This window comes from Oncorhynchus nerka, linkage group LG18 (assembly GCF_034236695.1).
Source record: "Oncorhynchus nerka isolate Pitt River linkage group LG18, Oner_Uvic_2.0, whole genome shotgun sequence".
NCBI classification, from domain to species: Eukaryota; Metazoa; Chordata; class Actinopteri; order Salmoniformes; family Salmonidae; genus Oncorhynchus; species Oncorhynchus nerka.
In genome coordinates this window covers 1,094,622-1,120,061 of record NC_088413.1, presented here as the reverse complement: position 1 = coordinate 1,120,061, position 25,440 = coordinate 1,094,622, and the positions used below count along the sequence as shown (strand labels likewise).

The 25,440-nt window shown below is 48.7% G+C and overlaps 3 protein-coding genes across 3 annotated transcripts in view; all 3 read right to left on the bottom strand.

Moving 5' to 3' along the window:
- The window catches only part of LOC135561675 (cGMP-specific 3',5'-cyclic phosphodiesterase-like), a 57,323-nt gene extending 49,455 nt beyond the window's left edge, over positions 1-7,868 (bottom strand). Inside the window, 3 exon segments of the mRNA XM_065003408.1 lie at positions 143-642; positions 645-763; positions 7,492-7,868. Coding sequence (XP_064859480.1) covers positions 143-642; positions 645-763; positions 7,492-7,730 — 858 coding nt within the window. The 5' untranslated portion in view covers positions 7,731-7,868.
- A 3,155-nt stretch (positions 7,869-11,023) lies between these two features.
- LOC135561673 (neuronal acetylcholine receptor subunit alpha-9-I-like) lies at positions 11,024-12,569 on the bottom strand. Its single transcript, XM_065003406.1, has 2 exons — positions 12,298-12,569; positions 11,024-11,224 (listed from the first exon to the last, which is right to left on the bottom strand). The coding sequence occupies exons 1-2, from the start codon at positions 12,382-12,384 to the stop codon at positions 11,054-11,056; spliced, it is 258 nt and encodes an 85-aa protein (XP_064859478.1). The 5' UTR covers positions 12,385-12,569; the 3' UTR covers positions 11,024-11,053.
- Positions 12,570-22,766: 10,197 nt separating this feature from the next.
- Positions 22,767-25,440, bottom strand: part of LOC135561674 (neuronal acetylcholine receptor subunit alpha-9-I) — a 49,509-nt gene continuing 46,835 nt past the window's right edge. The window contains exons 7-9 of the mRNA XM_065003407.1: positions 25,293-25,405; positions 23,971-24,498; positions 22,767-22,940 (exon numbers count right to left, since the gene is read on the bottom strand). Coding sequence (XP_064859479.1) covers positions 22,770-22,940; positions 23,971-24,498; positions 25,293-25,405 — 812 coding nt within the window. The 3' untranslated portion in view covers positions 22,767-22,769. The remainder of the gene's footprint in view (positions 22,941-23,970; positions 24,499-25,292; positions 25,406-25,440) is intronic.

Genomic DNA, 25,440 nt, shown 5'->3' with positions numbered 1-25,440 from the left:
TCAATCAACCAACTAATCAATGAATCAACTAACCAATCATCAAGCCAATCAATCAACCAGCCAATCAATCAACCAACCAATCAATCAACCAGCCAATCAATGAATCAGTCAACCAGCCATAACGAGCTAACAGCAGTAGTACCTGTCGGAGCAGAGACAGAGAGCAGCGTTCTGCCCACACCACCTCTATGGCATGTTGCAGGGCCCCCTGGCAGAGCTCCGCCACAGAGCCTATCCTCCCAGAGCCTCCAGCCAGTATCTTCATCATCCAGTCACAGCCCTCACCTCGCCCACAGGGCTCACCTCGCCCACAAGGCTCACCTCGCCCACAAGGCTCACCTCGCCCACAAGGCTCAGCTCGCCCACAGGGCTCACCTCGCCCACAGGATCTAGTCCTCCTCGGAGAGCGGGGTGAAGAGCGGGGTGAGGAGCGAGGTGAGCTGGGGGAGTGGGGGCAGCGAAGGGAGCGAGAAGAAACTGTGGAGTGGGGGGAGCGAGGGGTACGGGGGGAGCAACTGCCCGCCTTCTCGAGGAGGAGGGGGTCACCCCACTGGGGGGTGGAAAGGGTAGAGGTCTGGTGAGGGGGGTTGGGGCAGGAGGGGATGGAGGTGGAGATCCGGAGGGAGGGGCTGGACAGGGGAAGGAGTCCCGGCCGCGGCCCAGGAGGAGCATGCTGGAGCTGGGGTCGGACGGAGACCTGCTGGGCACTCTGGAGGTCTGAGGAGAGGGTAGCGTCTCCACGAACCAGCCTCCCACCATCTCCCTGACACACACACACACACACACACACACACACACACACACACACACACACACACACACACACACACACACACACACACACACACACACACAGTGTATCTTAATGCCAGCACTACATAGCTGTACCCATGTATCAACTCATCATTAAACCATTAATTAGTGGGATCAGGTGTGTAGTGCTAGGGCAAAAAGACCATGATGTAGATACACTGCCCTATATAGAGCACTATTATGACCAGGATGAAGAAACACTGCCCTATATAGAGCACTATTTATGACCAGGATGAAGAAACACTGCCCTATATAGAGCACTATTATTTGGAAACACCAGGGCACTATTTAGACCAGGATGAAGAAACACTGCCCTATATAGAGCACTATTTAGACCAGGAGAAGAAACACTGCCCTATATAGAGCACTATTTGGACCAGGGTGAAGAACACTGCCCTATATAGAGCACTATTTAGACCAGGATGAAGAAACACTGCCCTAGAGCACTATTTAGACCAGTGTTACGCACGCCTCTATGAAGAGGAACGCAACACCCTGCTACAACTAAACTCTCTGTGAAGTGAAAAAGGTATGGACTGTAGGTGCGAGTAAAAATGACAACAAGCAGAATGTGGTACCGTTTACAAGGACTTTATTCCTTTACACGGTAATATGGGGAAAAGGGGCTGGACGGAACCAAAGCAAAGAAAGTAAATCTCAAAACCCCCCCTCTCCTATCTTACCTGCCTACCCACTACTTACCTAATTTAGCACCACCTGGTGCCCTAACCAAAATACAGGGGGTGGTCCGCCCAGGTCTTACCTAGTGTGCCTAGACAGCGAATATGCTACGGGTATATGTATGCCCGCGGGCCTCTTGCCTAAGCACTCCCAAAGTGCCTTCCCCTTTCTCCCCCCCTGGGAACAAATGAAACAGAATATTAAACCATTTTCAAACAGACAATTTTTAGACCAGGATGAGGAAACACTGCCCTATATAGAGCACTATTTAGACCAGGATGAGGAAACACTGCCCTATATAGAGCACTATTTAGACCAGGATGAGGAAACACTGCCCTATATAGAGCACTATTTAGACCAGGATGAGGAAACACTGCCCTATATAGAGCACTATTTAGACCAGGATGAAGAAACACTGCCCTATATAGAGCACTATTTAGACCAGGATGAAGAAACACTGCCCTATATAGAGCACCATTTAGACCACGATGAAGATACACTGCCCTATATAGAGCACTATTTAGACCATGATGAGGAAACACTGCCCTATATAGTGCACCATTTAGACCACGATGAGTAAACACTGCCCTATATAGAGCACTATTTAGACCACGATGAAGAAACACTGCCCTATATAGAGCACTATTTGGACCAGGGTGAAGAAACACTGCCCTATATAGAGCACCATTTAGACCACGATGAAGAAACACTGCCCTATATAGAGCACCATTTAGACCACGATGAAGAAACACTGCCCTATATAGAGCACCATTTAGACCACGATGAAGAAACACTGCCCTATATAGAGCACCATTTAGACCACGATGAAGAAACACTGCCCTATATAGTGCACTATTTAGACCAGGATGAAGAAACACTGCCCTATATAGAGCACCATTTAGACCACGATGAAGAAACACTGCCCTATATAGTGCACTATTTAGACCAGGAAGAAACACTGCCCTATATAGAGCACCATTTAGACCACGATGAAGAAACACTGCCCTATATAGTGCACTATTTAGACCAAGATGAAGAAACACTGCCCTATATAGAGAACTATTTAGACCAGGATGAAGAAACACTGCCCTATATAGAGCACCATTTAGACCACGATGAAGAAACACTGCCCTATATAGTGCACTATTTAGACCAAGATGAAGAAACACTGCCCTATATAGAGAACTATTTGGACCAGGATGAAGATACACTGCCCCTATATAGAGCACTATTTAGACCAAGATGAAGAAACACTGCCCTATATAGAGCACTATTTTGGCGAAGATGAGAAACACTGCCCTATATAGAGCACTATTTAGACCAGGATGAAGAAACACTGCCCTATATAGAGCACTATTTAGACCAGGATGAAGAAACACTGCCCTATTTAGACCATGATGAGAAACACTGCCCTGATAGCGCACTATTTAGATGAGATGAAACACTGCCCTATATAGAGCACTATTTTAGACGAAGATGAAGAAACACTGCCCTATATAGAGCACTATTTAGACCAGGATGAAGAAACACTGCCCTATATAGAGGACTATTTGGACCAGGATGAAGATACACTGCCCTACTGTATATAGAGCACTATTTAGACCAAGATGAAGAAACACTGCCCAATATAGAGCACTATTTAGACCAGGATGAAAACACTGCCCTATATAGAGGACTATTTAGACCAGGATGAGGAAACACTGCCCTATATAGAGCACTATTTAGACCACGATGAAGAAACACTGCCCTATATAGAGCACTATTTTGACCAGACCAGGATAAAGAAACACTGCCCTATATAGAGCACTATTTAGACCAGGATGAAGAAACACTGCCCTATATAGAGCACTATTTTGACGAAGACCAGGATGAAGAAACACTGCCCTATATAGAGCACTATTTAGACCAGGATGAAGAAACACTGCCCTATGTAGAGCACTATTTTGATGAAGACCAGGATGAAGAAACACTGCCCTGTATAGAGCACTATTTTGACAAAGACCAGGATGAAGAAACACTGCCTATATAGAGCACTATTTTGACGAAGACCAGGATGAAGAAACACTGCCCTATATAGAGCACTATTTTGACGAAGACCAGGATGAAGAAACACTGCCCTATATAGAGCACTATTTTGACAAAGACCAGGATGAAGAAACACTGCCCTATATAGAGCACTATTTTGTCAAAGACCAGGATAAAGAAACACTGCCCTATATAGAGCACTATTTTGACCAGGATGAAGAAACACTGCCCTATATAGAGCACTATTTTAACCAGGATGAAGAAACACTGCCCTATATAGAGCACCATTTAACCAGGATGAAGAAACACTGCCCTATATAGAGCACTATTAAGACCAAGATGAAGACATACTGCCCTATATAGAGCACTATTTGGACCAGGATGAAGATACACTGCCCTATATAGAGCACTATATAGACCAGGATGAAGAAACACTGCCCTATATAGAGCACTATATAGACCAGGATGAAGAAACACTGCCCTATATAGAGCACTATTTAGACCAGGATGAAGAAACACTGCCCTATGTAGAGCACTATTTAGACCAGGATGAAGAAACACTGCCCTATATATTGCACTATTTAGACCAAGATGAAGAAACACTGCCCTATATAGAGCACTATTTAGACCAGGATGAAGAAACACTGCCCTATATAGAGCACTATTTAGACCAGGATGAAGAAACACTGCCCTATATAGAGCACTATTTAGACCAGGATGAAGGAACACTGCCCTATATAGAGCACCAGTTTAACCAGGATGAAGGAACACTGCCCTATATAGAGCACTATTTAGACAAGGATGAAGGAACACTGCCCTATATAGAGCACTATTTTGTGAAGACCAGGATAAAGAAACACTGCCCTATATAGAGCACTATTTAGACCAGGATAAAGAAACACTGCCCTATATAGAGCACTATTTTGACCAGGATGAAGAAACACTGCCCTATATAGAGCACTATTTAGACCAGGATGAAGATACACTGCCCTATATAGAGCACTATTTAGACCAGGATGAAGATACACTGCCCTATATAGAGCACTATTTAGACCAGGATAAAGAAACACTGCCCTATATAGAGCACTATTTCGACCATGATGAGGAAACACTGCCCTATATAGAGCACTATTTGGACCAGGATGAAGAAACACTGCCTATATAGAGCACTATTTAGACCAGGATGAAGGAACACTGCCCTATATAGCGCTATTTAGACCAAGATGAAGAAACACTGCCCTATATAGAGGACTATTTGGACCAGGATGAAGATACACTGCCCTACTGTATATAGAGCACTATTTAGACCAAGATGAAGAAACACTGCCCTATATAGAGCACTATTTTAACCAGGATGAAGATACACTGCCCTATATAGAGCACTATTTAGACCAGGATGAGAAAACACTGCCCTATATAGAGGACTATTTAGACCAGGATGAAGATACACTGCCCTATATAGAGCACTATTTAGACCAGGATGAGGAAACACTGCCCTATATAGAGCACTATTTAGACCAGGATGAGGAAACACTGCCTATATAGAGCACTATTTAGACCAGGATGAAGAAACACTGCCCTATATAGAGCTCTATTTTGATGAAGACCAGGATGAAGAAACACTGCCCTATATAGAGCACTATTTTGACGAATACCAGGATAAAGAAACACTGCCCTATATAGAGCACTATTTAGACCAGGATGAAGAAACACTGCCCTATATAGAGCACTATTTTGACAGGATGAAGACCAGGATGAAGAAACACTGCCCTATATAGAGCACTATTTAGACCAGGATGAAGAAACACTGCCCTATGTAGAGCACTATTTTGATGAAGACCAGGATGAAGAAACACTGCCCTGTATAGAGCACTATTTTGACAAAGACCAGGATGAAGAAACACTGCCCTATATAGAGCACTATTTTGACGAAGACCAGGATGAAGAAACACTGCCCTATATAGAGCACTATTTTGACGAAGACCAGGATGAAGAAACACTGCCCTATATAGAGCACTATTTTGACAAAGACCAGGATGAAGAAACACTGCCCTATATAGAGCACTATTTTGTCAAAGACCAGGATAAAGAAACACTGCCCTATATAGAGCACTATTTTGACCAGGATGAAGATACACTGCCCTATATAGAGCACTATTTTAACCAGAATGAAGAAACAATGCCCTATATAGAGCACTATTTTGACCAGGATGAAGAAACACTGCCCTATATAGAGCACCATTTTAACCAGGATGAAGAAACACTGCCCTATATAGAGCACTATTTTGACGAAGACCAGGATGAAGAAACACTGCCCTATATAGAGCACTATTAAGACCAAGATGAAGACATACTCCCCTATATAGAGCACTATTTGGACCAGGATGAAGATACACTGCCCTATATAGAGCACTATATAGACCAGGATGAAGAAACACTGCCCTATATAGAGCACTATATAGACCAGGATGAAGAAACACTGCCCTATATAGAGCACTATTTAGACCAGGATGAAGAAACACTGCCTTATGTAGAGCACTATTTAGACCAGGATGAAGAAACACTGCCCTATATATTGCACTATTTAGACCAAGATGAAGAAACACTGCCCTATATAGAGCACTATTTAGACCAGGATGAAGAAACACTGCCCTATATAGAGCACTATTTAGACCAGGATGAAGGAACACTGCCCTATATAGAGCACCAGTTTAACCATAATGAAGGAACACTGCCCTATATAGAGCACTATTTAGACAAGGATGAAGGAACACTGCCCTATATAGAGCACTATTTTGACGAAGACCAGGATAAAGAAACACTGCCCTATATAGAGCACTATTTAGACCAGGATAAAGAAACACTGCCCTATATAGAGCACTATTTTGACCAGGATGAAGAAACACTGCCCTATATAGAGCACTATTTAGACCAGGATGAAGATACACTGCCCTATATAGAGCACTATTTTGACCAGGATGAAGAAACACTGCCCTATATAGAGCACTATTTAGACCAGGATGTAGATACACTGCCCTATATAGAGCACTATTTAGAGCAGGATAAAGAAACACTGCCCTATATAGAGCACTATTTTGACCAGGATGAAGACACACTGCCCTATATAGAGCACTATTTTGACCAGGATGAAGAAACACTGCCCTATATAGAGCACTATTTAGACCAGGATGTAGATACACTGCCCTATATAGAGCACTATTTAGACCAGGATGAAGATACACTGCCCTATATAGAGCACTATTTAGACCAGGATGAAGAAACACTGCCCTATATAGAGCACCATTTAGACCAGGATGAAGAAACACTGCCCTATTGTATATAGAGCACTATTTAGACCAGGATGAAGAAACACTGCCCTATATAGAGCACTATTTTGACGAAGACCAGGATAAAGAAACACTGCCCTATATATAGCACTATGTTGATGAAGACCAGGATAAAGAAACACTGCCCTATATAGAGCACTATTTAGACCAAGATGAAGAAACACTGCCCTATATAGAGCACTATTTAGACCAGGATGAAGATACACTGCCCTATATAGAGCACTATTTAGACCAGGATGAAGATACACTGCCCTATATAGAGCACTATTTAGACCAGGGTGAAGATACACTGCCCTATATAGAGCACTATTTAGACCAGGATGAAGATACACTGCCCTATATAGAGCACTATTTAGACCAGGATGAAGAAACACTGCCCTATATAGAGCACTATTTGGACCAGGATGAGGAAACACTGCCCTATATAGAGCACTATTTAGACCAGGATGAGGAAACACTGCCCCTATATAGAGCACTATTTAGACCAGGATGAAGAAACACTGCCCTATATAGAGCTCTATTTTGATGAAGACCAGGATGAAGAAACACTGCCCTATATAGAGCACTATTTTGACAAAGACCAGGAAAAAAGAAACACACTTCCAACATCTCATCAAGGTCCTACCTGGACGAGTGTTCATCCAGCCAAACCTCCACCCTGTTGCTGTCCACACCTCTCCCAAACCCCCATCGATGTGTCTTGGTCCGACGGCTCCACAGCGGCGAGAAAAACCAACCAGCGCTGGTCACCGCGGGTTGTTCCCTTCCGCCCGGGCAGGGAGAGTCGAAAGGAGAGGAAGTGTCGGGAGTCGCTCCATCCGAGGCCATCTGCTCCTGCAGCGGTTCGGACTGGAGGCAGGGCATACCGTCCGACAAGTAGCTTGAAAACAGGTCCCTTAAACTCAGTTTGAGCGACGGGAGGCCACCTCCATTATTTAACAGAGCCGTTCGGAATCAGAGACTGAGAACAACGTGGAGCAGAGGGAGTCTTGAGCCTACAGAGCACGCTCACGATTAGAGAGACAGAGACAGAGACAGACACCGCTTTCAGAGCTCACCCATTATCCTATCAGCTATTGGAGAAACCCAGAGAGAGATATATTTAGGTTAACCTAATCCTGGAGGCCTTGATTTAATGCATGAGCTGGCATCGCCCAGGTGTTTTATTCGGTAGGAACATTCAAGGAACGGATTAGCGGCCGATTTGGAGCTGGGACTATTAAAGGACACTGAACCCCAGGGTTCCCGAGCCAGGCTGGGAATCCCTCCCAGTGGCCTCCCTCTCTCCCCTTCCTCTCCATGTTGGTCCTCCCTCTCTCCCTTCCTCTCCATGTTGGTCCTCCCTCTCTCCCCCTTCCTCTCCATGTTGGTCCTCCCTCTCTCCCCCGTCCTCTCCATGTTGGTCCTCCCTCTCTCCCCTTCCTCTCCATGTTGGTCCTCCCTCTCTCCCCCTTCCTCTCCATGTTGGCCCTCCCTCTCTCCCCCTTCCTCTCCATGTTGGTCCTCCCTCTCTCTCCCATTCCTCTCCATGTTGGTCCTCCCTCTCCCCCGTCCTCTCCATGTTGGTCCTCCCTCTCTCCCCTTCCTCTCCATGTTGGTCCTCCCTCTCTCCCCTCCTCTCCATGTTGGTCCTCCCTCTCTCCCCTGTCCTCTCCATGTTGGTCCTCCTCTCTCCCCCTCCTCTCCATGTTGGTCCTCCCTCTCCCCCTTCCTCTCCATGTTGGTCCTCCCTCTCTCCCCCTTCCTCTCCATGTTGGTCCTCCCTCTCTCCCCTCCTCTCCATGTTGGTCCTCCCTCTCTCCCCCTTCCTCTCCATGTTGGTCCTCCCCCTTCCCACTCCTCTCCATGTTGGTCCTCCCTCTCTCCCCTTCCTCTCCCCGTGGTCCTCCCTCCCTTTCTCCCCTTCCTCTCCATGTTGGTCCTCCCTCTCTCCCCCTTACTCTCCATGTTGGTCCTCCCTCTCTCCCCTTCCTCTCCATGTTGGTCCTCCCTCTCTCCCCTTCCTCTCCATGTTGGTCCTCCCTCTCTCCCCCTCCTCTCCATGTTGGTCCTCCCTCTCTCCCCTTCCTCTCCATGTTGGTCCTCCCTCTCTCCCCTTCCTCTCCATGTTGGTCCTCCCTCTCTCCCCCTCCTCTCTATACTGCATCAGGCCATCTCTGATCTGTGCTCTAAATAACTGAACTATACTAGATCAGGCCATCTCTGATCTGGACTCTAAATAACTGAACTATACTGCATCAGGCCATCTCTGATCTGTGCTCTAAATAACTGAACTATACTGCATCAGGCCATCTCTGATCTGGACTCTAGATAACTGAATTATACTGCATCAGGCCATCTCTGATCTGGACTCTAAATAACTGAACTATACTGCATCAGGCCATCTCTGATCTGACTCTAAATAACTGAACTATACTGCATCAGGCCATCTCTGATCTGGACTCTAAATAACTGAACTATACTGCATCAGGCCATCTCTGATCTGGACTCTAAATAACTGAACTATAATGCATCAGGCCATCTCTGATCTGGACTCTAAATAACTGAACTATCCTGCATCAGGCCATCTCTGATCTGGACTCTAAATAACTGAACTATCCTGCATCAGGCCATCTCTGATCTGAACTCTAGATAACTGAACTATACTGCATCAGGCCATCTCTGATCTGAACTATACTGCATCAGGCCATCTCTGATCTGAACTATACTGCATCAGGCCATCTCTGATCTGAACTATACTGCATCAGGCCATCTCTGATCTGGACTCTAAATAACTGAACTATACTGCATCAGGCCATCTCTGAACATTACCTTAAATACAAAACATTAGGAACACCATGACCCAGACTGAACAGGTGAATTCAGGTGAAAGCTCTGATCCCTTTACCTGGTAGTACACACTGAGTGGACAAAACATTAGGAACACCATGACCCAGACTGACCAGGTGAAAGCTCTGATCCCTTACTGACGACACATGTTAAATCCACTACTTTTTATTGATTTTAATTTAACATTTTATTTCACAAGGCAAGTCAGTTTTAAGAACAAATTCTTATATACAATGACGGCCGATATCGATCAGTGTAGATGAAGGGGAGGAGACGGGTTGAAGAAGGATGTTTCAGCCTTGAGACATGGATGGTGTGTGTGTGTCATTCAGAGGGTGAAGGGCAGGACAATAGATTGAAGTGCCTTTGAACTGGGCGGGCTAGTAAGGTGCCAGGGACACCGGTTAGTGTCAAGAACTGCAACGCTGCTGGGTTTTAAAGCTCAACTGTATATAAAGAATGGTCCACCACCCAAAGGACATCCAGCCAACTTGACACAACTGTGGAAGCGTTGGAGTCAACATGGGCCAGCATCCCTGTGGAACGCTTTCAACACCTTGTAGAGTCCACATGGGCCAGCATCCCTGTGGAACGTTTTCAACACCTTGTAGAGTCCATGTCCCGACGAATTGAGGCTCCTCCCCCTCTCTAGTCCTTCTATCCTCCGTCTGCCTCCCCTCCCTCTCTCTATGTCCTTCTTCTACCTCTTTCCCTGCCTCTCTCCCCCTCTCCTCCGTCCCTCCATCTCTTCCTCTCCTCCCTCCCCCTCTCCTCCCTCTCCTCCATCTCTTCCTCTCCTCCCTCCCCCTCTCCTCCCTACCTCCCTCTCTTCCTCTTGTCCCTTCCTCTCCTCCCTCTTCCTCGCCTCCCTACCTCCCTCTCTTCCTCTTGTCCCTTCCTCTTCCTCTCCCCCTCTCCTCCCCTCTCCTCCGTCCCTCCATCTCTTCCTCTCCTCCCTCCCCCTCTCCTCCCTACCTCCCTCTCTTCCTCTTGTCCCTTCCTCTTCCTCTCCTCCCTCTTCCTCGCCTCCGTCCCCCACTCTTCCTCCCTCTCTCTCTGTCCTTCTTCTACCTCTTTCCCTGCCTCTCTCCCCATCTCCTCCCTCCTCCCTCCCTCCCTCTCTTCCTCTTGTCCCTTCCTCCCTCTCTCTCCTCCTCCTTCTCTTCCTCCCTCTCTTCTCTCCTCCCTCCCTTCCCTCTCTCTCCCTCTTCCCTCTATCCATCCATCCCTCTCCTCTCTCCTCCCTTCCTTCCTCTCTCCTCTATCCATCCATCCCTCCTCTTCTCTCTCCCTCCTCATCTCTCCTCCCTCCCTTCCTCCCTCCCTCTATCCATCCATCTCTCTCCTCCCTCCCTCCGTCAAGTCGCCTTGCCGATGATGAGGATACTCATGAGGAAGACCATGATGAAGAAGATCCACATGAAGAACCGGTCCATCACCTTGGCAACCTTCTTCCACTCCGCCCCTTTCGCACACGTGGCCCGTTGCTCCCGGAAACAGTTGGCGATGTACTGAATGTTATACACCACCTAGAGGAGATGGAGGGAGGAGAGGAGGAGGAGAGGGAGGGAGGAGAGATGAGAAACAGTTGGCGATGAACTGAATGTTATACACCACCTAGAAGAGAGGGAGGGAGGAGAGGGAGGGAGGAGAGATGAGAAACAGTTGGCGATGAACTGAATGTTATACACCACCTAGAGGAGAGGGAGGGAGGAGAGGGAGGGAGGGAGGAGGGGGAGGAGGAGGAGAGATGAGAAACAGTTGGCGATGTACTGAATGTTATACACCACCTAGAGGAGAGGGAGGGAGGAGAGGGAGGGAGGGAGGAGGAGAGATGAGAAACAGTTGGCGATGAACTGAATGTTATACACCACCTAGAGGAGAGGGAGGGAGGAGAGGAGGGAGGAGAGGGAGGAGAGGGAGGGATGAGGGGGAGGGGGAGGAGAGGGAGGGAGGGAGGGAGGGAGGGGAGGAGAGGGAGGAGGGAGGAGGGGAGGAGAGGGAGGGAGGAGGGGAGGAGGAGGAGAGATGAGAAACAGTTGGCGATGTACTGAATGTTATACACCACCTAGAAGAGAGGGAGGGAGGAGAGGGAGGGAGGAGAGAGGAGGAGGAGAGATGAGAAACAGTTGGCGATGTACTGAATGTTATACACCACCTAGAAAGAGGGAGGGAGGAGAGGGAGGGAGGGAGGGAGGGAGGGAGGGGAAAGAAAGGGAGAGGAAGGGAGGTGGTTGAGGAGGAAGGTGAGAGGGTTCAGGGAGGGAGGAAGGAGAGGGAGGGAGGGGAGGAAGGAAGAGAGGGAGGGAGAGGAAGGAGAAGTGGTTGAGAGAGGGAGGGAGAGGAGGAAGGAGAGAGGGAGGGAGAGGAAGGAAGAGAGGGAGGGAGAGGAATGAGAGAGGGAGGGAGAGGAAGGAGAGAGGGTTCAGGAGAGGAAGGAGAGGGTTCAGGAGAGGAAGGAGAGAGGGAGGGAGAGGAAGGAGAGGGAGGGAGAGGAAGGGAGAGGAAGGAAGAGAGAGAGAGAGGAAGGAGGAGAGAGAGAGAGAGAGAGGAGGCACAGCTCGATAAATCCTGACTGTGTGATGCAGTGGACATTAGTCACCTGTTTGTGGTGTGGGCAGGGGCAGGAGCAGGCTGGGGCCGAGGCTGGGTTGAGGTGCTTCTCCTTGGGGGTAAGGCAGCGGCTCATTCAGCCCACCATTCTGGAGGTTCCCTGGAGGGGGTGCCTGATAGTCCAGCTCCTCTCTCCCGATGTGGTGGTAATGTCTCAGGGGCTCCCTCTTCTCCTCGCCCCCTTCCCCCTTGGAGGTCTGGCTCGGGTTGCTGTGATGGTTCCGGTTACTACGGTTACTGTAAGGATCGTCGCGGTGACCGCCGTTAAGCGTGAGCGACTGTTGTCGAGGTGATTTTGGAGGTGCCCATTGCCGTACTGATACGGACCGAGGCGATGGCAGTCGTCTTGGTAACAGCCGTCATGGTAGAGGTCGTCGTGGTAATGGTTCCGTGCCAGGGCGGAGTTGCCCGACATTGGTTCCTCACTGTAGAGAGGTGTTCTCTCACTCTCTGGTGTAGTGCAGTTCTCTCCCACCTCGTACACAAACAGGATCTTAGACATGTAGTCGATGATGAGTACCTGGGAACACACACACACACACACACACACACACACACACACACACAACACACACACACACACACACAGTGTCACAGAGATAGAGACATACAGTAAACACACACACACACACACACACACACACACAGTGACACAGAGCTCCAGACTTTGGCCCAGTGAGGAACAGGCTTGGCCTCCCTTGGCCCAGGGAGGAACAGGCTTGGCCCTACCTTGGCCCAGTGAGGAACAGGCTTGGCCCTACCTTGGCCCAGTGAGGAACAGGCTTGGCCTCCCTTGGCCCAGGGAGGAACAGGCTTGGCCCTACCTTGGCCCAGTGAGGAACAGGCTTGGCCCTACCTTGGCCCAGTGAGGAACAGGCTTGGCCCTACCTTGGCCCAGTGAGGAACAGGCTTGGCCCTACCTTGGCCCAGTGAGGAACAGGCTTGGCCCTAGGCCTTGGCCCAGGAGGAACAGGCTTGGCCTCCCTTGGCCCAGTGAGGAACAGGCTTGGCCTCCTTGGCCCAGTGAGGAACAGGCTTGACCTACCTTGGCCCAGTGAGGAACAGGCTTGGCCTACCTTGGCCCAGGGAGGAACAGGCTTGGCCTCCCCTTGGCCCAGGGAGGAACAGGCTTGGCCTACCTTGGCCCAGTGAGGAACAGGCTTGGCCTTCCTTGGCCCAATGAGGAACAGGCTTGGCCTACCTTGGCCCAGTGAGGAACAGGCTTGGCCTTCCTTGGCCCAATGAGGAACAGGCTTGGCCTACCTTGGCCCAGTGAGGAACAGGCTTGGCCTACCTTGACCCAGCGAGTAACAGGCTTGGCCCTACCTTGGCCCAGTGAGGAACAGGCTTGGCCTCTGCACCACAGAAATGGATGTTCATGATGAAGATGGTCAGAGATGTCGAGGCCGTGATCATCGTCATCGTCGCTATGTAGTACTTCCCTGGAACACACACACACACACACACACACACACACACACACACACACACACACATTTAATATACTCTCTGAGGCATCATATTATCACCTATATAGGGAACACTCTCAGAGGGAGGCATCATATTATCACCTATATAGGGAACACTCTCTGAGGCATCATATTATCACCTATATAGGGAACACTCTCAGAGGGAGGCATCATATTATCACCTATATAGGGAACACTCTCTGAGGCATCATATTATCACCTATATAGGGAACACTCTGAGGCATCATATTATCACCTATAGGGAACACTCTCTGAGGGAGGCATCATATTATCACCTATAGGGAACACTCTCTGAGGAGGCATCATTATTATCACCTATATAGGGAACACTCTCTGAGGGAGGCATCATATTATCACCTATATAGGGAACACTCTCTGAGGGAGACATCATATTGTCACCTATATAGGGAACACTCTCTGAGGGAGGCATCATATTGTCACCTATATAGGGAACACTCTCAGAGGGAGGCATCATATTATCACCAATATAGGGAACACTCTCTGAGGAATCATATTATCACCTATATAGGGAACACTCTCAGAGGGAGGCATCATATTATCACCTATATAGGGAACACTCTCTGAGGCATCATATTATCACCTATATAGGGAACACTCTCTGAGGGAGGCATCATATTATCACCTATATAGGGAACACTCTCTGAGGCATCATATTATCACCTATATAGGGAACACTCTCTGAGGGAGGCATCATTATTATCACCTATATAGGGAACACTCTCTGAGGGAGGCATCATATTATCACCTATATAGGGAACACTCTCTGAGGGAGGCATCATATTATCACCAATATAGGGAACACTCTCTGAGGGAGGCATCATATTATCACCTATATAGGGAACACTCTCTGAGGGAGGCATCATATTGTCACCTATATAGGGAACACTCTCTGAGGGAGGCATCATATTGTCACCTATATAGGGAACACTCTCTGAGGCATCATATTATCACCTATATAGGGAACACTCTCTGAGGGAGGCATCATATTATCACCTATATAGGGAACACTCTCTGAGGGAGGCATCATATTATCACCTATATAGGGAACACTCTCTGAGGCATCATATTATCACCTATATAGGGAACACTCTCAGAGGGAGGCATCATATTATCACCTATATAGGGAACACTCTCTGAGGAGGCATCATATTATCACCTATATAGGGAACACTCTCTGAGGAGGCATCATATTATCACCTATAGGGAACACTCTCAGAGGCATCATATTATCACCTATATAGGGAACACTCTCTGAGGCATCATATCATCACCTATATAGGGAACACTCTCTGAGGCATCATATTATCACCTATATAGCGAACACTCTCAGAGGGAGGCATCATATTATCACCTATATAGGAAACACTCTCTGAGGCATCATATTATCACCTATATAGGGAACACTCTCTGAGGCATCATATTATCACCTATATAGGGAACACTCTCAGAGGAGGCATCATATTATCACGTATATAGGGAACACTCTCTGAGGGAGGCATCATATTATCACCTATATAGGGAACACTCTCTGAGGCATCATATTATCACCTATATAGGGAACACTCTCAGAGGCATCATATTATCACCTATATAGGGAACACTCTCTGAGGCATCATATTATCACCTATATAGGGAACACTCTCTGAGGCATCATATTATCACCTATATAGGGAACACTCTCTGAGGCATCATATTATCACCTATATAGGGAACACTCTCTGAGGAGGCATCATATTATCACCTATATAGGGAACACTCTCTGAGGGAGGCATCATATTATCACCTATAGGGAACACTCTCTGAGGAGGCATCATATTATCCCCTATATAGGGAACACTCTCAGAGGGAGGCATCATATTATCCCCTATATAGGGAACACTCTCTGAGGGAGGCATCATATTATCACCTATATAGGGAACACTCTCTGAGGGAGGCATCATATTATCACCTATATAGGGAACACTCTCTGAGGGAGGCATCATATTATCACCTATATAGGGAACACTCTTTGAGGCATCATATTATCACCTATATAGGGAACACTCTCTGAGGCATCATATTATCACCTATATAGGGAACACTCTCTGAGGGAGGCATCATATTATCACCTATATAGGGAACACTCTCTGAGGGAGGCATCATATTATCACCTATATAGGGAACACTCTCTGAGGGAGGCATCATATTGTCACCTATATAGGGAACACTCTCTGAGGGAGGCATCATATTGTCACCTATATAGGGAACACTCTCTGAGGCATCATATTATCACCTATATAGGGAACACTCTCTGAGGGAGGCATCATATTATCACCTATATAGGGAACACTCTCTGAGGGAGGCATCATATTATCACCTATATAGGGAACACTCTCTGAGGCATCATATTATCACCTATATAGGGAACACTCTCAGAGGGAGGCATCATATTATCACCTATATAGGGAACACTCTCTGAGGGAGGCATCATATTATCACCTATATAGGGAACACTCTCTGAGGGAGGCATCATATTATCACCTATATAGGGAACACTCTCAGAGGCATCATATTATCACCTATATAGGGAACACTCTCTGAGGCATCATATCATCACCTATATAGGGAACACTCTCTGAGGCATCATATTATCACCTATATAGGGAACACTCTCTGAGGCATCATATTATCACCTATATAGCGAACACTCTCAGAGGGAGGCATCATATTATCACCTATATAGGAAACACTCTCTGAGGCATCATATTATCACCTATATAGGGAACACTCTCTGAGGCATCATATTATCACCTATATAGGGAACACTCTCAGAGGGAGGCATCATATTATCACGTATATAGGGAACACTCTCTGAGGGAGGCATCATATTATCACCTATATAGGGAACACTCTCTGAGGCATCATATTATCACCTATATAGGGAACACTCTCAGAGGCATCATATTATCACCTATATAGGGAACACTCTCTGAGGCATCATATTATCACCTATATAGGGAACACTCTCTGAGGCATCATATTATCACCTATATAGGGAACACTCTCTGAGGCATCATATTATCACCTATATAGGGAACACTCTCTGAGGGAGGCATCATATTATCACCTATATAGGGAACACTCTCTGAGGGAGGCATCATATTATCACCTATATAGGGAACACTCTCTGAGGCATCATATTATCACCTATATAGGGAACACTCTCTGAGGGAGGCATCATATTATCACCTATATAGGGAACACTCTCTGAGGCATCATATCATCACCTATATAGGGAACACTCTCTGAGGCATCATATTATCACCTATATAGGGAACACTCTCTGAGGCATCATATTATCACCTATATAGGGAACACTCTCTGAGGCATCATATTATCACCTATATAGGGAACACTCTCTGAGGCATCATATTATCACCTATATAGGGAACACTCTCTGAGGCATCATATTATCACCTATATAGGGAACACTCTCAGAGGGAGGCATCATATTATCACCTATATAGGGAACACTCTTAGACGGAGGCATCATATTATCACCTATATAGGGAACACTCTCTGAGGGAGGCATCATATTATCACCTATATAGGGAACACTCTCTGAGGGAGGCATCATATTATCCCTATATAGGGAACACTCTCAGAGGAGGCATCATATTATCCCCTATATAGGGAACACTCTCTGAGGAGGCATCATATTATCACCTATATAGGGAACACTCTCTGAGGAGGCATCATATTATCACCTATATAGGGAACACTCTCTGAGGAGGCATCATATTATCACCTATATAGGGAACACTCTTTGAGGCATCATATTATCACCTATATAGGGAACACTCTCTGAGGCATCATATTATCACCTATATAGGGAACACTCTCTGAGGGAGGCATCATATTATCACCTATATAGGGAACACTCTCTGAGGGAGGCATCATATTATCACCTATATAGGGAACACTCTCTGAGGGAGGCATCATATTGTCACCTATATAGGGAACACTCTCTGAGGGAGGCATCATATTGTCACCTATATAGGGAACACTCTCTGAGGCATCATATTATCACCTATATAGACCAGGATGTATATAGAGCACTATATAGACCAGGATGAAGAAACACTGCCCTATATAGAGCACTATATAGACCAGGATGAAGAAACACTGCCCTATATAGAGCACTATTTAGACCAGGATGAAGAAACACTGCCCTATGTAGAGCACTATTTAGACCAGGATGAAGAAACACTGCCCTATATATTGCACTATTTAGACCAAGATGAAGAAAAACTGCCCTATATAGAGCACTATTTAGACCAGGATGAAGAAACACTGCCCTATATAGAGCACTATTTAGACCAGGATGAAGGAACACTGCCCTATATAGAGCACCAGTTTAACCATAATGAAGGAACACTGCCCTATATAGAGCACTATTTAGACAAGGATGAAGGAACACTGCCCTATATAGAGCACTATTTTGACGAAGACCAGGATAAAGAAACACTGCCCTATATAGAGCACTATTTAGACCAGGATAAAGAAACACTGCCCTATATAGAGCACTATTTTGACCAGGATGAAGAAACACTGCCCTATATAGAGCACTATTTAGACCAGGATGAAGATACAATGCCCTATATAGAGCACTATTTTGACCAGGATGAAGAAACACTGCCCTATATAGAGCACTATTTAGACCAGGATGTAGATACACTGCCCTATATAGAGCACTATTTAGAGCAGGATAAAGAAACACTGCCCTATATAGAGCACTATTTTGACCAGGATGAAGACACACTGCCCTATATAGAGCACTATTTTGACCAGGATGAAGAAACACTGCCCTATATAGAGCACTATTTAGACCAGGATGAAGAAACACTGCCCTATATAGAGCACTATTTAGACCAGGATGAAGATACACTGCCCTATATAGAGCACTATTTAGACCAGGATGAAGAAACACTGCCCTATATAGAGCACCATTTAGACCAGGATGAAGAAACACTGCCCTATTGTATATAGAGCACTATTTAGACCAGGATGAAGAAACACTGCCCTATATAGAGCACTATTTTGACGAAGACCAGGATAAAGAAACACTGCCCTATATATAGCACTATGTTGATGAAGACCAGGATAAAGAAACACTGCCCTATATAGAGCACTATTTAGACCAAGATGAAGATACACTGCCCTATATAGAGCACTATTTAGACCAGGATGAAGATACACTGCCCTATATAGAGCACTATTTAGACCAGGATGAAGATACACTGCCCTATATAGAGCACTATTTAGACCAGGATGAAGATACACTGCCCTATATAGAGCACTATTTGGACCAGGATGAGGAAACACTGCCCTATATAGAGCACTATTTAGACCAGGATGAGGAAACACTGCCCTATATAGAGCACTATTTAGACCAGGATGAAGAAACACTGCCCTATATAGAGCTCTATTTTGATGAAGACCAGGATGAAGAAACACTGCCCTATATAGAGCACTATTTTGACAAAGACCAGGAAAAAAGAAACACACTTCCAACATCTCATCAAGGTCCTACCTGGACGAGTGTTCATCCAGCCAAACCTCCACCCTGTTGCTGTCCACACCTCTCCCAAACCCCCATCGATGTGTCTTGGTCCGACGGCTCCACAGCGGCGAGAAAAACAAACCAGCGCTGGTCACCGCGGGTTGTTCCCTTCCGCCCGGGCAGGGAGAGTCGAAAGGAGAGGAAGTGTCGGGAGTCGCTCCATCCGAGGCCATCTGCTCCTGCAGCGGTTCGGACTGGAGGCAGGGCATACCGTCCGACAAGTAGCTTGAAAACAGGTCCCTTAAACTCAGTTTGAGCGACGGGAGGCCACCTCCATTATTTAACAGAGCCGTTCGGAATCAGAGACTGAGAACAACGTGGAGCAGAGGGAGTCTTGAGCCTACAGAGCACGCTCACGATTAGAGAGACAGAGACAGAGACAGACACCGCTTTCAGAGCTCACCCATTATCCTATCAGCTATTGGAGAAACCCAGAGAGAGATATATTTAGGTTAACCTAATCCTGGAGGCCTTGATTTAATGCCGCGAGCTGGCATCGCCCAGGTGTTTTATTCGGTAGGAACATTCAAGGAACGGATTAGCGGCCGATTTGGAGCTGGGACTATTAAAAGGACACTGAACCCCCAGGGTTCCCCGAGCCAGGCTGGGAATCCCTCCCAGTGGCCCTCCCTCTCTCCCCTTCCTCTCCATGTTGGTCCTCCCTCTCACCCCTTCCTCTCCATGTTGGTCCTCCCTCTCTCCCCCTTCCTCTCCATGTTGGTCCTCCCTCTCTCCCCCGTCCTCTCCATGTTGGTCCTCCCTCTCTCCCCTTCCTCTCCATGTTGGTCCTCCCTCTCTCCCCCTTCCTCTCCATGTTGGCCCTCCCTCTCTCCCCTTCCTCTCCATGTTGGTCCTCCCTCTCTCTCCCATTCCTCTCCATGTTGGTCCTCCTCTCTCCCCCGTCCTCTCCATGTTGGTCCTCCCTCTCCCCTTCCTCTCCATGTTGGTCCTCCCTCTCTCCCCCTCCTCTCCATGTTGGTCCTCCTCTCTCCCCTGTCCTCTCCATGTTGGTCCTCCCTCTCTCCCCCTCCTCTCCATGTTGGTCCTCCCTCTCTCCCCCTTCCTCTCCATGTTGGTCCTCCCTCTCTCCCCCTTCCTCTCCATGTTGGTCCTCCCTCTCTCCCCCTCCTCTCCATGTTGGTCCTCCCTCTCCCCCTTCCTCTCCATGTTGGTCCTCCCCTTCCCACTCCTCTCCATGTTGGTCCTCCCTCTCTCCCCTTCCTCTCCCCGTGGTCCTCCCTCCCTTTCTCCCCTTCCTCTCCATGTTGGTCCTCCCCCTCTCCGGTCCTCCCCCTTCCTCTCCATGTTGGTCCTCCCTCTCTCCCCTTCCTCTCCATGTTGGTCCTCCCTCTCTCCCCTTCCTCTCCATGTTGGTCCTCCCCTCTCCCCTCCTCTCCATGTTGGTCCTCCCTCTCTCCCCTTCCTCTCCATGTTGGTCCCCTCTCTCCCCTTCCTCTCCATGTTGGTCCTCCCTCTCCCCTCCTCTCTATACTGCATCAGGCCATCTCTGATCTGTGCTCTAAATAACTGAACTATAGCATCAGGCCATCTCTGATCTGGACTCTAAATAACTGAACTATACTGCATCAGGCCATCTCTGATCTGGACTCTAAATAACTGAACTATACTGCATCAGGCCATCTCTGATCTGGACTCTAAATAACTGAACTATACTGCATCAGGCCATCTCTGATCTGGACTCTAGATAACTGAACTATACTGCATCAGGCCATCTCTGATCTGGACTCTAAATAACTGAACTATACTGCATCAGGCCATCTCTGATCTGGACTCTAGATAACTGAACTATACTGCATCAGGCCATCTCTGATCTGGACTCTAAATAACTGAATTATACTGCATCAGGCCATCTCTGAACATTACCTTAAATACAAAACATTAGGAACACCATGACCCAGACTGACCAGGTGAATTCAGGTGAAAGCTCTGATCCCTTTACCTGGTAGTACACACTGAGTGGACAAAACATTAGGAACACCATGACCCAGACTGACCAGGTGAAAGCTCTGATCCCTTACTGACGACACATGTTAAATCCACTACTTTTTTATTGATTTTAATTTAACATTTTATTTCACAAGGCAAGTCAGTTTTAAGAACAAATTCTTATATACAATGACGGCCGATATCGATCAGTGTAGATGAAGGGGGAGGAGACGGGTTGAAGAAGGATGTTTCAGCCTTGAGACATGGATGGTGTGTGTGTGTCATTCAGAGGGTGAAGGGGCAGGACAATAGATTGAAGTGCCTTTGAACTGGGCGGGCTAGTAAGGTGCCAGGGACACCGGTTAGTGTCAAGAACTGCAACGCTGCTGGGTTTTTAAAGCTCAACTGTATATGAAGAATGGTCCACCACCCAAAGGACATCCAGCCAACTTGACACAACTGTGGGAAGCGTTGGAGTCAACATGGGCCAGCATCCCTGTGGAACGCTTTCAACACCTTGTAGAGTCCACATGGGCCAGCATCCCTGTGGAACGTTTTCAACACCTTGTAGAGTCCATGTCCCGACGAATTGAGGCTCCTCCCCCTCTCTAGTCCTTCTATCCTCCGTCTGCCTCGCTCCCTCTCTCTATGTCCTTCTTCTACCTCTTTCCCTGCCTCTCTCCCCCTCTCCTCCGTCCCTCCATCTCTTCCTCTCCTCCCTCCCCCTCTCCTCCCTCTCCTCCATCTCTTCCTCTCCTCCCTCCCCCTCTCCTCCCTACCTCCCTCTCTTCCTCTTGTCCCTTCCTCTCCTCCCTCTTCCTCGCCTCCCTACCTCCCTCTCTTCCTCTTGTCCCTTCCTCTTCCTCTCCCCCTCTCCTCCCTCTCCTCCGTCCCTCCATCTCTTCCTCTCCTCCCTCCCCCTCTCCTCCCTACCTCCCTCTCTTCCTCTTGTCCCTTCCTCTTCCTCTCCTCCCTCTTCCTTGCCTCCGTCCCCCACTCTTCCTCCCTCTCTCTCTGTCCTTCTTCTACCTCTTTCCTGCCTCTCTCCCCATCTCCTCCTCTCCTCCCTCCCTCCCTCTCTTCCTCTTGTCCCTTCCTCCCTCTCTCTCCTCCCTCTCTTCCTCTAGTCCCTCCCTCTCCTCCCTTCCTTCCTCTCTCTCCCTCTTCCCTCTATCCATCCATCCCTCTCCTCCCTCCCTTCCTCCCTCCTTCTCTTCCTCCCTCTCTTCTCTCCTCCCTCCCTTCCTCTCTCTCCCTCTTCCTCTATCCATCCATCCCTCTCCTCTCCTCCCTCCCTTCCTCTCTCCCTCTATCCATCCATCCTCTCTTCTCCTCCCTCTCATCTCTCCTCCCTCCCTTCCTCCCTCCCTCTATCCATCCATCTCTCTCCTCCTCCCTCCGTCAAGTCGCCTTGCCGATGATGAGGATACTCATGAGGAAGACCATGATGAAGAAGATCCACATGAAGAACCGGTCCATCACCTTGGCAACCTTCTTCCACTCCGCCCCTTTCGCACACGTGGCCCGTTGCTCCCGGAAACAGTTGGCGATGTACTGAATGTTATACACCACCTAGAGGAGATGGAGGGAGGAGAGGGAGGGAGGAGAGGGAGGGAGGAGAGATGAGAAACAGTTGGCGATGAACTGAATGTTATACACCACCTAGAAGAGAGGGAGGGAGGAGGAGAGGGAGGGAGGAGGAGAGATGAGAAACAGTTGGCGATGAACTGAATGTTATACACCACCTAGAGGAGAGGGAGGGAGGAGAGGGAGGGAGGGAGGAGGGAGGGAGGAGAGATGAGAAACAGTTGGCGATGTACTGAATGTTATACACCACCTAGAGGAGAGGGAGGGAGGGAGGGAGGAGAGGGAGGGAGGAGGAGATGAGAAACAGTTGGCGATGAACTGAATGTTATACACCACCTAGAGGAGAGGGAGGGAGGAGAGGGAGGGAGGAGAGGGAGGAGAGGGAGGGATGAGGGGGAGGGGGAGGAGAGGGAGGGAGGGAGGGGGAGGGGGAGGAGGGAGGAGAGGGAGGGAGGAGGGGGGGAGGAGAGGGAGGGAGGAGGAGGGGGAGGAGGGAGGAGAGATGAGAAACAGTTGGCGATGTACTGAATGTTATACACCACCTAGAAGAGAGGGAGGGAGGAGAGGGAGGGAGGAGAGGGAGGGAGGAGAGATGAGAAACAGTTGGCGATGTACTGAATGTTATACACCACCTAGAAGAAGAGGGAGGGAGGGAGGGAGGGAGGGAGGGAGGGAGGGAGGGAGGGGGGAAAGAAAGGGAGAGGAAGGAGAGGTGGTTGAGGAGAGGAAGGTGAGAGGGTTCAGGAGAGGAAGGAGAGAGGGAGGGAGAGGAAGGAAGAGAGGGAGGGAGAGGAATGAGAGAGGGAGGGAGAGGAAGGAGAGAGGGTTCAGGAGAGGAAGGAGAGAGGGTTCAGGAGAGGAAGGAGAGAGGGAGGGAGAGGAAGGAGAGGGAGGGAGAGGAAGGAGAGAGGAAGGAGAGAGAGAGAGAGGAAGGAGAGAGAGAGAGAGAGAGAGAGAGAGAGAGGAGGCACAGCTCGATAAATCCTGACTGTGTGATGCAGTGGACATTAGTCACCTGTTTGTGGTGTGGGCAGGGGCAGGAGCAGGCTGGGGCCGAGGCTGGGTTGAGGTGCTTCTCCTTGGGGTAAGGCAGCGGCTCATTCAGCCCACCATTCTGGAGGTTCCCTGGAGGGGGTGCCTGATAGTCCAGCTCCTCTCTCCCGATGTGGTGGTAATGTCTCAGGGGCTCCCTCTTCTCCTCGCCCCCTTCCCCCTTGGAGGTCTGGCTCGGGTTGCTGTGATGGTTCCGGTTACTACGGTTACTGTAAGGATCGTCGCGGTGACCGCCGTTAGCGTAGCGACTGTTGTCGAGGTGATTTTGGAGGTGCCCATTGCCGTACTGATACGGACCGAGGCGATGGCAGTCGTCTTGGTAACAGCCGTCATGGTAGAGGTCGTCGTGGTAATGGTTCCGTGCCAGGGCGGAGTTGCCCGACATTGGTTCCTCACTGTAGAGAGGTGTTCTCTCACTCTCTGGTGTAGTGCAGTTCTCCCCCACCTCGTACACAAACAGGATCTTAGACATGTAGTCGATGATGAGTACCTGGGAACACACACACACACACACACACACACACACACACACAACACACACACACACACACACAGTGTCACAGAGATAGAGACATACAGTAAACACACACACACACACACACACACAGTGACACAGAGCTCCAGACTTTGGCCCAGTGAGGAACAGGCTTGGCCTCCCTTGGCCCAGGGAGGAACAGGCTTGGCCCTACCTTGGCCCAGTGAGGAACAGGCTTGGCCCTACCTTGGCCCAGTGAGGAACAGGCTTGGCCTCCCTTGGCCCAGGGAGGAACAGGCTTGGCCCTACCTTGGCCCAGTGAGGAACAGGCTTGGCCCTACCTTGGCCCAGTGAGGAACAGGCTTGGCCCTACCTTGGCCCAGTGAGGAACAGGCTTGGCCCTACCTTGGCCCAGTGAGGAACAGGCTTGGCCTACCTTGGCCCAGGGAGGAACAGGCTTGGCCTCCCTTGGCCCAGTGAGGAACAGGCTTGGCCTCCCTTGGCCCAGTGAGGAACAGGCTTGACCTACCTTGGCCCAGTGAGGAACAGGCTTGGCCTACCTTGGCCCAGGGAGGAACAGGCTTGGCCTCCCTTGGCCCAGGGAGGAACAGGCTTGGCCTACCTTGGCCCAGTGAGGAACAGGCTTGGCCTTCCTTGGCCCAATGAGGAACAGGCTTGGCCTACCTTGGCCCAGTGAGGAACAGGCTTGGCCTTCCTTGGCCCAATGAGGAACAGGCTTGGCCTACCTTGGCCCAGTGAGGAACAGGCTTGGCCTACCTTGACCCAGCGAGGAACAGGCTTGGCCCTACCTTGGCCCAGTGAGGAACAGGCTTGGCCTCTGCACCACAGAAATGGATGTTCATGATGAAGATGGTCAGAGATGTCGAGGCCGTGATCATCGTCATGGCCCATGTAGACTTCCCTGGAACACACACACACACACACACACACACACAC